We start from the raw sequence: 13628 nt of genomic DNA on the forward strand, positions 1-13628 counted from the left end.
TGAAGTGTTCTTTGAGGGGTCACCGTACCTGGTTAACAAAAGCCCTGCTTTCTGGCAAGGTTTCAGGGCCTGGCTGGCTCAGTCTGAAGACCACGCAGTTCTTAATCTCGGGCTTGTGAGTTAGAGCCCCACATTGGGTGTAGAGATTACTAAAAGATTAAACTGGGAGTTTGTAGAATTTAAAGGTTTTTCAGCATATAATGTAGAGTGAGCCCTTCTCTCCGTATTCCGCATTCATTAGTGGACGTAAAATTTCTGACTGAGACTGTGTCACAGAGAATAGGGTCACAGCTTGTCTGCCTGGGCTGAGCACTGGGGCCAGCAGTCAGAGGAGGTGACCAGGCCTCCTGCTCCTGTGCACGGAGCAGACTCAGGGCCGAGGGTCTTGTTTGTAAAGCATCCAGGAAGTGATGACACGTGCAAATCTCAGGCTCTTTTATTCCAGGTTTGTGGATTCCGGGGAAATGTCTGAATCTTTCCCGTATCGAACCAAAGCACTCTTTGCTTTTGAGGAAATTGACGGAGTGGATGTGTGCTTCTTTGGGATGCACGTGCAAGAGTACGGCTCCGATTGCCCCCCTCCAAACACAAGGTAGTCATCGTCGTCCTCCTCCTCCTCCTCTTCTTCTCCTCCGGTGCGCGTTAATGGGCCCGTGCGGTTCAGCAGACCGGGCCCCCAAATATTGTAAAGAAGCCATGTGCTTCAGAACTGGCTTTAAATCAAATAAGCCACGCTTAACTGACCAAGCTGGTTAGTGTAGTTTAACCCTAAGCCAATGAGAAGTGAAGGGTGTTGATGACTGATGAGAGCCTGTTCTATGTTGTGAGTACTCACGAGTTCCGGTCCTGGTCTTGCCTGTCACGAGTTCCGGTCCCTGTCTTACCTGGGGCAGGTGAGCCCACAGAGAAGGAGTGGGGATTCCTCCACGGGCCCCCGCCTTGTAACTTCTATCCAGAGTTCTTTCACGCTCAGTCAGGAGTCCAGGTGACAGGGACTTGGAGGTGGCGTTTCTTAGTTTGCCCCGGCCTCTCCCTGGCGGTCCTGGTGGGCAACCTGCTGCTTCTCGGCTCAGCGATGAGTGAGATCATTCATTGGCAGTGGCGGTTGGTGATGAGAGTTTTCTTACATCTTGTCTGTGGCCAGTGTAACTGCTACAAAACAGAATTTGTCTCTGGAGCTTTTTGGATGTTGGTGTTTGCTTTCAAGTTTGGGGTGTATCCTGAACTCTGAATTAATTTCTTCCCGCTTGCCCTCCCCACCCTAGGCGTGTGTACATATCTTATCTGGACAGTATTCATTTCTTCCGGCCCCGGTGCCTCCGGACCGCTGTTTACCATGAGATCCTTATTGGATATTTAGAATATGTGAAGAAATTGGGGTGAGTTTACTCCACTTTATTCAGAACTCATAAAAAATCCAGCTTTAATTTTTACTGTGTATTTTACGAAATAACATGAGTATTTTTTTTCCTAAGTCATACGTATTTTTCTTTTAACGTCCTTAGATCAATGGTCTCCCAAGGCCCCCTTCCCTTGGGGCAATGCAGATCTGCCTTCTGTGCCCTGCTCTTTTTTCTAATTTTCTTAATTTTATTGAGGCATATTTTATGTATCACAAAGGCTGCCTATTTTAGGCGTACACTTCCGTGATTTTTAGGTATGTCACTGAGCGGTGTGGCTGTGGCCATAAGTCAGTTTCTGAGCATTGTCCTCCCCACAGTAGGATCCCTGCCCCCGTTTACTGTTAACCCTGTTCCGCCCCTGCGCCCAGCGACCCCTCGTCTGCTCTCTGTCTCTGTTTGCCTTTCTGGACATCTCTCTTTCTCTGTTCTAGACCTGTCACTTTCTTTTGCAAAATTTGAAAAAGTTAGAGGTATTTGATTGATAGGTCCCTAACCAAATGACCAATTTATTCTGACTTTCGCCCCTTAGAGAGAAACACCCAGCCTCTCCGGTGCACAGGAAGTAGTGGTTAGGAAAGGCAGTGCGTTCCTGGGTGGAAGTCCTCCCACACACCCGAGAGCCGCGTCTCCCGGGGCCCTGTCCCGTGCTGACCGTGTGCCCTTGGAGCCTCGGCCCCCGCCCGCCACCCACACCTGAGAGGGAACATCTTAGGGCCGATTTCCAGGCGTGCCCTCGTGTGCTGCAGATCAGCCTTGCCCGGCCGCACACTCCTCCCCCAGTGCACTGGGCCTGCACTGCAGCTTTTCTGAGCCTGTTACATTTTACCACAAGTGTTGTGGTAATTTCTTTGTTTTTTCTTTTTGTCTAGTTATTTCTCTCCTTGCTTTGGTCCCTGCTTCTCACCTGTTACTCCTTGAAGGCAGGGAGGCTTTCAGTCACCACTTTGATCTGAATTGTGTCTGTGTGTCCCGTAGGTACGTAACGGGACACATCTGGGCCTGCCCCCCGAGTGAAGGAGATGACTATATCTTCCATTGCCACCCCCCTGATCAGAAAATCCCCAAACCAAAGCGCCTGCAGGAGTGGTACAAGAAGATGCTGGACAAGGCATTTGCAGAACGGATCATTCACGACTACAAGGTACCCGGTGCTGAAACAGGGCGTGGCGGCGGGATGGCGTGTCTTCCTCTCGCGCTCACGCACGTTAGAATTGCGTTCACCTACGAGGAGTAGGAAGGAGAAAGTAAGAGCATTGGGCGCCTGGGTGGCCCAGTCAGCTGAGCGTCCGAATCTCGATTTCCAGTCAGGTCATGATCGCAGGGTCGCGAGATGAAGCCCCTTGTTGGCCTCCAAGCTGAGCGTGGAGCCTACTTGGGATTCTCTCTGTCTGTCTGTCCCTGTCCCCTGCTTGTGTTCTCTTTCTCTCAAAAAAAGAAGAGCGTAGACAAAAGACATAGAAGCCTTTATTTGCAGTCCACCGGGAGTTTTAGCTGGTGTTCTGAAAGCCGCGGTGCCTATTGAAATCTGATCTCAGCTGTTCGTGTGTCACGACGCACAGCCCCGTCCTCTCCCGGTGGCGTGGCCCCTGCACCTGCTCCCGGGGGCGTCACTCAGTTCCCTCTTCTCACGGACGTGCTTCCTTCACTTTCCAGGACATTTTCAAACAAGCGACCGAAGACAGGCTCACCAGTGCCAAGGAGCTGCCCTATTTTGAGGGTGACTTCTGGCCCAATGTGCTGGAGGAGAGCATTAAGGAGTTGGAGCAAGAAGAAGAAGAGAGGAAGAAGGAGGAGAGCAGTGCAGCCAGTGAGACCACGGAGGTAAAGAGACCCCGCGGGCCCAGCTGCACGCTGAAGGCCGTGTGGATTCATGCCGTCGGGCCCACGGGCCGTGGCCTTCTTCGTGCTGATGTTTTCGTATGTGCCCCCTCCCCTTCTCACCAGCCACCGCAGGTCAGGACTGGAGCCTGGGGGGCACAGCCCACACTACGTGCGGGGTGAGCTGAGACATGGGTGCTGGGGACGCATCACATAGGAGAAGGCACACGGGAGATGCTTGCTCTGGCATCTCTGAGCGGGGCAGGCGGACAGAGCCGGGCGGACCTGCCCTGAGAACAAGACCCTCGGTTGGCGGGCCTCTTTCTTCCGCTTTGTTACGTGCCAGCCCTCCACCTTGGCGCTGCCTTCGTGCACGGGCTCCGTGCTTGGCAGTGCGGTGGTGACTCGAGAAGACTCCATCCCTGCCCTCGGGGCGGGGGGGTCGGGGGTGGGGGCGTGTCCTAGTAGGAAGAACAAGTGAGGGAGGGGTGTGCCGGGACAGCAGCAGGAGCAGGAAGGAAGGGAGCGCCGCCGCCACCGGGCGGGTGCTGGTGCTCCCGCGGGGCCTGTCTGGAGCAGTGGCCGAGGCCGAGCTGCTGGGAAGAAGCCCAGGCGGCCCCAGGTAAGGAGCTGCCGGCCACAGGAGGAGGCGTGTGAGGGCTGGAGTTGGAAGCAAGCGTGTTGCGTTCAGGATGCGTGAGGAAAGGCCGGAGTTTCGATTTGGTTCGTGACTGTAGAGGCAGTGAGGAGCTAATGGGGTGTTTGGGGAGGAGCAGCGGCTCTCTGGCCCATGAGGAGCGTCCCGGCTCTGGGCCCTGCTGTGTCCGGGGTCTGAGCCGCTGCGTCAGCGCCTCTGCACGAGGGAGGGGGTGAGGGGGGAGAGCACGTTGGGGGAAGAAGTCAGGAATTGGCTGTGTACTGAGATGCCTGTGAACACCCGCGAGGAGTGAGGGGCTGTGCCCTCAGCTGGGGTCTGTGTCGCAGGTGCACGGTGGCCCGACTTCCTTTCATTGGGGTCCCCCTGGAGGCGGGATCTGTCATCTGTCCTCTGATGACCACACTGCCCCGCCAGGGTCTCTGGGGGGATAGCAGGAGATCCTGTTGGCGGGCAGACCTTTGAAGGCTGTGCCACATGTTAGTGGAAACTTGGGAGTTCCGGCAAGACAGAGAGCAGAGCCGAGCTGTGAGCCTCAGGTGGCTCTTCTGTCTCCGCCACTGCCCTGCATCTCGGAGAGGAGGTGGCCTGAGTCAGAACACGAGTCCAGGGTTCGGGGAGCAGGGGATTCACAGCAGGGAGGAAGGTGGAGCAGCCACAAGCACAGCTTCTGCTTCTGAAGAGAGGGGCTCCTTGAGGGGGACACAGGCCCCGGCTGTGTGTCCTGTCCGAGGAGAACATGCCCACCTCTGGCCTGGTGGCGGTTCCCAGCAAGGGACTTGCCCATGCTGGAGAGAGTCCGTGTTCTCTGCGTCCAGTTCTCGGAAGCAGCAGGCGGGTCCTGCCCTGGGGACACCTCACTCTCACGGTAGGCGTTGGCTCCCGTTCCGGACGGCGCTCGGCCATGGGGCTGCTCTGGGGCGAAATGGGGAGATGCTTGCAGCAGTGGGGAAGAGACGGTGCGGCATCACACGTGGGGACCCCCCCCCCCCCCGCATATGTGCGTAGGCACAACTCCAAGAAGAAAATCCAAAATTTTGTTGCTCTCGGTAGCAAAAAAAAACAAAACAAAACAATTTTTATTTTTTAAATTATTTAGCTATATTTTCTGAACTTTGTGCGGTGAATCTATTTAAGTTCTTAAAAGTAAGTTTAAGTTCAATTTTAACTTTTTAAATAGTTTATTTTGAGAGAGAGTGTGAGAGCACATGCATGCGAGTAGGGGAGGGGCAGAGAGGGAGAGAGACAGTCCCAAACAGACTCCATGCTATCCTTTGCGATCATGACCTCAGCTGAAGTCAAGAGCTGGACACGTAACCGACTGAGCCACCTAGGTGCCCCTAAAAGTCAGCTTAATGTTTAGAACAGTTTGAAGGCTTACAGAAAACTCGAGCACGTATCCATCCGGGGTCCCCCACACTCCACCGGTCTGTCCTGCTGCCACCTTGCACTCCCGTCCCACATGTGTGATGGTGGCTGGACCAGCGTTGATGCGACTTTGTTAACCACAGCCCATGCTCAGTCAGCGCTCTCACTTTCCACCAGCGTCCTCCCCTGGCCCGGCCAACATGCCACAAGGGGTCTGCGCTCCCAGGGCAGCTTGGTACTCTCAGACTTGCCTGGGGGCTTCCTCAGTGACCCCCTCTCAGGCACCCGGGGTGTCTGTCTCCTGCTCCGTCTCTGTCTCTCCCCCTCTCCTCCCTCTTGTTGAGAGTGAAGTTCTTTGGACCAGACCCGGCAAACGTCTCCACCCTGGTGCCTGAGCCCTTTCCAGAGTAGGGGCGCTTTAACTGATGAGCGGGACCCCCTTGGACTTCAGCCAGGTGGGGCGCTCCTGATGGGTTTCAGGCCCTCTCGGGGCCAGGGAGACGTCCTACCTCGGGCAGCCTTGCCAGGGACGTTGAAGTGGAGGGGCTGTTTTGGAGCCCCAGCTCCTACCCATGCAGCGGCTTCTCTTGGCACCTCACCCCTGTCTCGTGCACTATGGATATTTGGGACCTTTTGCAAGGCAGAGAATTCTGCTAGAGTGTGCAGGATGTGGCGTGGAGTGGCGTGGCGGGGTCCAGTGGCATCGTGTGAAGCCGTGAAAAATAACGGTCCCCCTCAGTTGTTAGGGTCCGAACCAGCGTCCTGGGCACGTTTTCCCTTGAGGAAAGACCTGCTGTGGCCGGCACGGCATGGCTTTTATGTCTGTGTGTCACTGCTGCCCCCCGTCTCTCCCCCCCCCCGCCCCCCCCCAGGCCCGGCTCCCATCCTCTGCCTCCGTGACTTCCTCTGAAGGCAGCAGTGTGTTTCCAGCCGTGTGCGGGCTCCTGCCCTCGGCTGGGCCTCCTGGAGCCCCCACGGCCTGCGAGCTGGGTGTCCCAGCCCCGGGTGCAGGGTCGGGCGTGGGCAAGAGGAGGCTGGGCTTGTCGGACAGCTTTGCCTGTCATTTTAGGGCAGCCAGGGTGACAGCAAGAATGCCAAGAAGAAGAACAACAAGAAAACCAATAAGAATAAAAGCAGCATCAGTCGAGCCAACAAAAAGAAGCCCAGCATGCCCAACGTGTCCAACGACTTGTCCCAGAAGCTCTACGCCACCATGGAGAAGCACAAAGAGGTAGAGACGCACGGGTGGGCTCTTGGGGGGCCCGTCTTGGCGCCCTTCCTGGGCCGCAGGATAGAGGAGGGGGCCTGGGGCTGCCGGGCAGGGCCAGCCCGGAGAAGGTAGAGCTGCCGGTCGCGTGAGCCACGCGGCACGCCGCCGGCTCCGGGCGGCCCCAGGGAGCCTGGGCGGTCCTGGGCGCCAGCACGCCTGCCCTCCGCGGGGGGCTCACGCCGCTGTCGCCCACAGGTCTTCTTTGTGATTCACCTGCACGCCGGGCCCGTCATCAACACGCTGCCCCCCATCGTCGACCCCGACCCCCTGCTCAGCTGTGACCTCATGGACGGGCGCGATGCCTTCCTCACCCTTGCCAGAGACAAGCACTGGGAGTTCTCGTCCCTGCGCCGGTCCAAGTGGTCCACGCTGTGCATGCTGGTGGAGCTGCACACACAGGGCCAGGACCGGTTCGTCTACACCTGCAACGAGTGCAAGCACCACGTGGAGACGCGCTGGCACTGCACCGTGTGCGAGGTAGGCCCCCGTCCTCGCCCTCTGCGCGTCGGCGGCCTGCCCCGAGCTCCTAGGCGGTGGCCGTTTCCTGGGGGAACAGAGTGACCGAACGAAAGAGGCTCCTCTGCCTCCTGGTCCTCTGGGGTGCTGTGGGTCACGAGGCGGACGTCTTTGAGCTCACGAATACAAGGGTCCTGGTCAGTGTGGGTCAGGGGTGTGTGGTACACAGCTCCAGACTCAACAACGGGCATCCAGGATAGGAAGGAAGAAGCCCGTCTCCTTTCACAGAGCCTGGTACGGTCCCGGCCCAAGCGAGCATTACCGCAAGGCCACAGATGCGTGTCCGGGGTCTGCTTGGCCCCCGGCAGGAGCCGGCAGGTTTCCCGGGGGAGGTGGTGTTTGTGCTGACTTGTTCGGGACAAGATGGTCACGGAGCGCTTTCGTCTTACCCCTGGTTTTTTGCTTATGCGGGCCGTGTGTCCGGCACATCCAGGGACCTCGTGCCCGGGCAGGAGCAGGAGAGAGGTGGGCTGTGCTTCCCTTCCGCCAGGATTCCGACTGGTTTCCCCTTTCCATGCCTCCAGTTCTAGGCTTGCTGAGAGGCTGGGATTCCCCTGCCCTAGTGTCGTGCTGGGCCCCTTTGGTTAGGGGTCCTGGACCCCTCCTCCCTTGTCCTGGTGGACCCCGTGATTGCATACACTGGCTCTCCTCTGAGAAGGGGTGTGGGCGGTCGTGGGCCCTTTGTCTCCCCCAACAGATAGTCACAGACTCCATCCCCCCACCCACTCCTCACCTCACCAGTGTCACTGTTCAGAATGGTCCCCAGAGTCACATGCCCATAGGAGCAGCTCTGTGATCTCAGGTTGAGGGGGCACATGGGGCCTCTGTAATGCCTTTGTTTTCATTCCCCACTTTGTCTAACTTTCTTTGGTTCTTTGTCACTTCCCGCTATTGGGATCTTCGTGTCCTTTCTCAAAAAGGATCGGATCTGGGGCTCCTGGGTGGCTCAGTCGGTTGAGTATCCGGCTCTTGATTTCAGTTCAGGTCATGATCCCAGGGTTGTGGGATCGAGCCCCACATCGGGCTCTGTGCTGGGCATGGAGCCTGCTTGGGATTCTCTCTTTTCCTCTCTCTGTCTCTGTGGCATGTGAGTGCACGCTTTTGCGCTCTCTCGCTCTCTCTCCTCTCTCGCTCGCTCTCTCAAAATAAATAAGTAAATAAATATGAAAACACAAACCAAAGGATTGGTTTTGGTCACAGGGCTTCCTTCTCTAGACTTGGCTCTGGGTTGCCCCCGTCTCCAGGTGCAACTTTTAAGACCTCTGAGCGCACGCATTTTGTCACTGTGGTCTGAGCCCCCGGCCTGTCTTCTGGTGAAGGCCTTCTGGTGAAGGTCTTCTGGTGAAGACGCTTCTGGGCTGCCCTGCAGAGCTCTGGGGACACACCGGGGTGCCCAGTAGCGACCCCAGAGGGTGAGGGCCGGTTTCTAGAAACCCAGATCGGTGGCACTTCAGTGAGCTTGGGAGGAACTGTCAGTCTCCCCCGGCCAGGTACAGGAGCAGGACACGGTGGGTCTGCGCAGTGTTCCTCAGGGGCAGAGGGAGGCAGGAGAGGGGACAGGGGTGAGACTGCGGGGCCGGGTGAGGGGCCGGGGCCGGACGTGTCGGGGGGCCGCCGGGCCGTGCCGGCTTCGCGCTGACCCCCCTCCCCCCCCCGCGCCCCCTCCCTGTCCGCAGGACTACGACCTGTGCATCAACTGCTACAACACGAAGAGCCACGCCCACAAGATGGTGAAGTGGGGGCTGGGCCTGGACGACGAGGGCAGCAGCCAGGGCGAGCCGCAGTCCAAGAGCCCCCAGGAGTCGCGGCGCCTGAGCATCCAGCGCTGCATCCAGTCCCTGGTGCACGCCTGCCAGTGCCGCAACGCCAACTGCTCGCTGCCGTCCTGCCAGAAGATGAAGCGGGTGGTGCAGCACACCAAGGGCTGCAAGCGCAAGACCAACGGGGGCTGCCCGGTGTGCAAGCAGCTCATCGCCCTCTGCTGCTACCACGCCAAACACTGCCAGGAGAACAAATGCCCGGTGCCCTTCTGCCTCAACATCAAACACAAGCTCCGCCAGCAGCAGATCCAGCACCGCCTGCAGCAGGCTCAGCTCATGCGCCGGCGGATGGCCACCATGAACACCCGCAACGTGCCTCAGCAGAGTCTGCCTTCCCCTACCTCAGCGCCGCCCGGGACCCCCACGCAGCAGCCCAGCACGCCCCAGACGCCGCAGCCACCCGCCCAGCCCCAGCCCTCGCCCGTGAGCATGTCACCGGCCGGCTTCCCCGGCGTGGCCCGGACTCAGCCCCCCACCACGGTGTCCGCCGGGAAGCCCGCCAACCAGGTGCCGGCCCCGCCGCCCCCCGCCCAGCCCCCGCCGGCCGCGGTGGAAGCGGCCCGGCAGATCGAGCGCGAGGCGCAGCAGCAGCAGCACCTGTACCGGGTGAACATCAACAACGGCGTGCCCCCGGGGCGCACGGGCATGGTGACCCCGGTGGGCCAGATGGCCCCCGCGGGCCTGAACGTGCCCCGGCCCGGCCCGGTCAGCGGGCCCGTCGTGCCCAACCTGCCGCCCGGGCAGTGGCAGCAGGCGCCTCTCCCCCAGCAGCAGCCGATGCCGGGCATGCCCAGGCCCGTGATGTCCATGCAGGCCCAGCCGGCCGTGGCAGGGCCTCGGATGCCCAGCGTGCAGCCGCCCCGGAGCATCTCGCCCGGCGCCCTGCAGGACCTGTTGCGGACCCTGAAGTCGCCCAGCTCCCCGCAGCAGCAGCAGCAGGTGCTCAACATCCTCAAGTCAAACCCTCAGCTGATGGCGGCTTTCATCAAGCAGCGCACGGCCAAGTACGTGGCCAGTCAGCCCGGCCTCCAGCCCCAGCCCGGCCTCCAGCCCCAGCCCGGCCTCCAGGCCCAGCCCGGCCTGCACCAGCAGCCCGGCCTGCAGAACCTGAACGCCATGCAAGCCGGCGGGCCCCGGCCCGGCGTGCCCCCGCAGCAGCAGGCGATGGGAGGCCTGAACCCCCAGGGCCAGGCCCTGAACATCATGAACCCGGGGCACAACCCCAGCATGGCGAGCATGAACCCGCAGTACAGAGAGATGCTGCGCCGGCAGCTGCTGCAGCAGCAGCAACAGCAGCAGCAGCAGCCGCCGCCGCCGCCACCGCCACAGGGCGGCACGGGCATGGCCGGGGGCATGGCCGGGCACGGCCAGTTCCAGCAGCCCCAGGGACCCGGAGGCTACCCGCCGGCCATGCAGCAGCAGCGGATGCAGCAGCACCTCCCCATCCAGGGCAGCTCCATGGGCCAGATGGCGGCTCAGATGGGACAGCTCGGCCAGATGGGGCAGCCCGGGCTGGGCGCGGACGGCACCCCCAACATCCAGCAGGCCCTGCAGCAGCGGATTCTGCAGCAGCAGCAGATGAAGCAGCAGATCGGGTCCCCGGGCCAGCCGAACCCCATGAGCCCCCAGCAGCACATGCTCTCAGGACAGCCCCAGGCCTCGCACCTCCCCGGCCAGCAGATGGCCACGTCCCTCAGTAGCCAGGTGCGGTCCCCGGCCCCTGTCCAGTCTCCGCGGCCCCAGTCCCAGCCTCCACATTCCAGCCCGTCGCCACGGATCCAGCCCCAGCCTTCGCCGCACCACGTCTCGCCCCAGACCGGTTCCCCCCACCCAGGACTCGCGGTCACCATGGCCAGCTCCATAGATCAGGGACACTTGGGGAACCCCGAACAGAGTGCAATGCTCCCCCAGCTGAACACCCCCAACAGGAGTGCGTTGTCCAGTGAGCTGTCCCTGGTCGGCGACACCACAGGAGACACCCTAGAAAAGTTTGTGGAGGGTTTGTAGCATTGCGAGAGCATCGCTTTTTTTTGTTTCCCCTTTCATGTTCTTGGACCTTTTGTACTGAAATCCAGGCATCTGGGCTCTTTTTATCCCTAGATGGAACTGCTACTTCCGAGCCATGGAAGGGTAGATTGCTGTTTAAAGAAACAATACAAAGAATATATTTTTTTGTTAAAAACCAGTTGATTTAAATATCTGGTCTCTCTCTCTCTCTCTTTCTCTCTCTCTCTCTCTTTTTGTTTTTTGTTTTCTGTTTTTGTTTTTTTGTTTTGGGGGGAGGGGGGTTTTGTTTGGATTCTTTTTGTCGTCATTGCTGGTGACTCATGCCTTTTTTTAACGGGAAAAACAAGTTCATTATATTCATATTTTTTATTTGTATTTTCAAGACTTTAAACATTTATGTTTAAAAGTGAGAAGAAAAATAATATTCAGAAACTGATTCTTGAAATAATGCAAGCTTATAATGTATCCCGATAACTTTCTGACGTTGCGGGAAGATTTTTTCTATAGTGAACTCTGTGGGCGTTCTCCAAGTATTACCCCTGGACGGTAGGAGTCGGCTCCTGCGCGCACACACGTACACACCCACACACACCTATCTATACGTACTGGCTTACGCCAAACTCTTGTCTTGCAGATGTAGAAATTGTTGCTTTGTTTCTCTGATAAAACTGGTTTTAGACAAAAAATAGAGATGATCACTCTCTTAGACCATGCTAATGTTAATAGAGAAGAAGCATTCTTTTCTTTCTTCTATGTGAAACTTGAAATGAGGAAAAGCAATTCTAGTGTAAATCATGCAAGCGCTATAATTACTATAAATAAGAAAATTCAAGAAGATTCAATCACTGTATAGAATGGTAAAGTACCAACTCATTTCTTATATCATATTGTTAAATAAACTGTGTGCAACAGACAAAAAGGGTGGTCCTTCTTGAATTCATGTACATGGTATTAACACTTAGTGTTCGGGGTTTTGTTATGAAAATGCTGTTTTCAACATTGTATTTGGACTATGCATGTGTTTTCCCCCCCATTGTATATAAAGTACCGCTTAAAATTGATATAAATTACTGAAGTTTTTAACATGTATTCTGTTCTTTAAGATCCCTGTAAGAATGTTTAAGGTTTTTATTTATTTATATATATTTTTGGAGTCTGTTCTTTGTAAGACACGATTCTGGTGGATTGCTCATGGCGGAGAGGTGGGGATCACGGGCCCGGGGGCCGTGCGGGTGGCAGCCAGGCCCAGCCGAGCCCGCGGCTTCTCTCTGCAGGGACCGAGGGGGCAAAGCTCGGGGATGGCCTCATGTACTCAGTGCCCCACGGGGAACGTCACCCACGGTTAGGGGTGCAGATGGGTCTGAACAACACTTTGCCTCCTGTCCTCTTCCCGGAACACTCGAGAAAACCCAGAGCAGGGACGGTTCCTGTTGTTGGCAACTGCACCCCCTTCCCCTTCCTGTATGTAACCCCAGAGTTGATGCGAAAGGTGCCCCGGGGACTGGAGGTGGTACCTGCTTCTCTCCGGGATCCCCAGATCCTGTGCCCCGCAGGGGAAGGATGCCGCACGCTGGGGGGTCCTGCCCCGGCCAGGCCCGCCCTGGGCTGGGCTTGGCTGGGCTGGGCGGAGAAGAGCTGTGGCCTTCCTCCTCCACCCTCTAGAGACAGGGAGGTGCCCCCGCCCTGAGGCCACGGAGGCAGCGCTGTGGTGAAAGGGGACGGGCACGTTGGCCACATGGTCCCCCACCTCACCCCCGGGTCCAGTGTCAGATGCCCTTAACAAGAAGGTGAGAGTTGAGACCCTGGATGCCGTAAACATCACGTCTCTGTGGGAGCATGCACGTGTGTTCTCCAGACCACCCCCCCCCCCCCCCCCCCCCCCCCCCCCCCCCCCCCCCCCCCCCCGCCCGAGCACAAGTGAGTTGAGTCCCAGCCCTTGTATCCCCGGCGCCCCGATTAGGGGGTCCGTGGCGGCCAAGTCAGAGCTCTTGACTCAAATAGTTTCCCTTTTGGCCCTGTATTCACAGAGGTAATTTCAAAATACTTGATTTGGGAATCTAAATTTGAGGAAATTTTCTGAAATATCCGCCCTAGCACAGAGCTTCCCCGTAGGTGAAGCCAGATCAACAGACCGTCATCAGCACTGCCAACCAACCCCCGCCTCCGCCACATGCCCGAAGAGAAAGCAGGGCCACGGCCCGCCAGTGGCCCTCTGGCCATCCTTGCTCTGCCTGCTTGCTTCTCGAATCTGGGACCGTCTCCCGCAGCACCCTCCCCGCTGACGGTCCAACCCTGAGCCCGTGTTCGGGCAGAAGCGGTGACCTGTCTGGGCCCTGGAGGAACAGGACGGCCATTCGGTGCAGTCAAGTGGTGGTGGTGGTGGTGGGGGTAGGGTGGGGGGCGACTTTTTCAGGTCCTCCTAGAATCCAAAACTTTGTGGCCACATCTCATCTCCTTGGAGTCCACGTCCTGTGTGACCCGCCAAAGGATGCGGCCGAGGGCGCGCGGTCTGCGGATTAACCCTGCACTGGGCGTAAGGAGGTTTCTGTAAGAGCTGCCAGGCCCGGGCGCTGTGTCTCATGCTGTATACTAAAGAGGAGAAGAAAAAGTCCTATATTTGTGATCAAAAAGAGGAAACTTGAAATGTGCTGGTGTTTTATAATAAAAGCTGGTAAAACTGCTTGGATTCAACGATGGTCCCAGTTGGCTCTGACCCCTTAGTATTGGCTTAGAGCTAGCCTTCGTAAGGTCCAAGGGTCTCAGCTGAGTGC

General features: G+C 57.9%; 1 protein-coding gene across 4 annotated transcripts in view; it reads left to right on the plus strand.

Annotated features, from left to right (window-relative positions):
- Nucleotides 1-11940, plus strand: part of CREBBP (CREB binding lysine acetyltransferase) — a 128441-nt gene extending 116501 nt beyond the window's left edge. For all 4 annotated transcript variants that reach the window (XM_086692123.1, XM_086692121.1, XM_086692122.1 and 1 more), the window contains 7 exons: nucleotides 446-592; nucleotides 1266-1379; nucleotides 2379-2544; nucleotides 3057-3224; nucleotides 6314-6475; nucleotides 6710-6991; nucleotides 8707-11940. In XM_086692123.1, the coding sequence (XP_086548249.1) occupies nucleotides 446-592; nucleotides 1266-1379; nucleotides 2379-2544; nucleotides 3057-3224; nucleotides 6314-6475; nucleotides 6710-6991; nucleotides 8707-10857 (3190 nt within the window). In that variant the 3' untranslated portion in view covers nucleotides 10858-11940. The remainder of the gene's footprint in view (nucleotides 1-445; nucleotides 593-1265; nucleotides 1380-2378; nucleotides 2545-3056; nucleotides 3225-6313; nucleotides 6476-6709; nucleotides 6992-8706) is intronic.
- Nucleotides 11941-13628: the final 1688 nt, after the last annotated feature.

Source organism: Puma concolor, chromosome E3 (genome assembly GCF_028749965.1).
Source record: "Puma concolor isolate L17-30 chromosome E3, mPumCon1.1.hap2, whole genome shotgun sequence".
In the NCBI taxonomy this organism is placed as follows: Eukaryota; Metazoa; Chordata; class Mammalia; order Carnivora; family Felidae; genus Puma; species Puma concolor.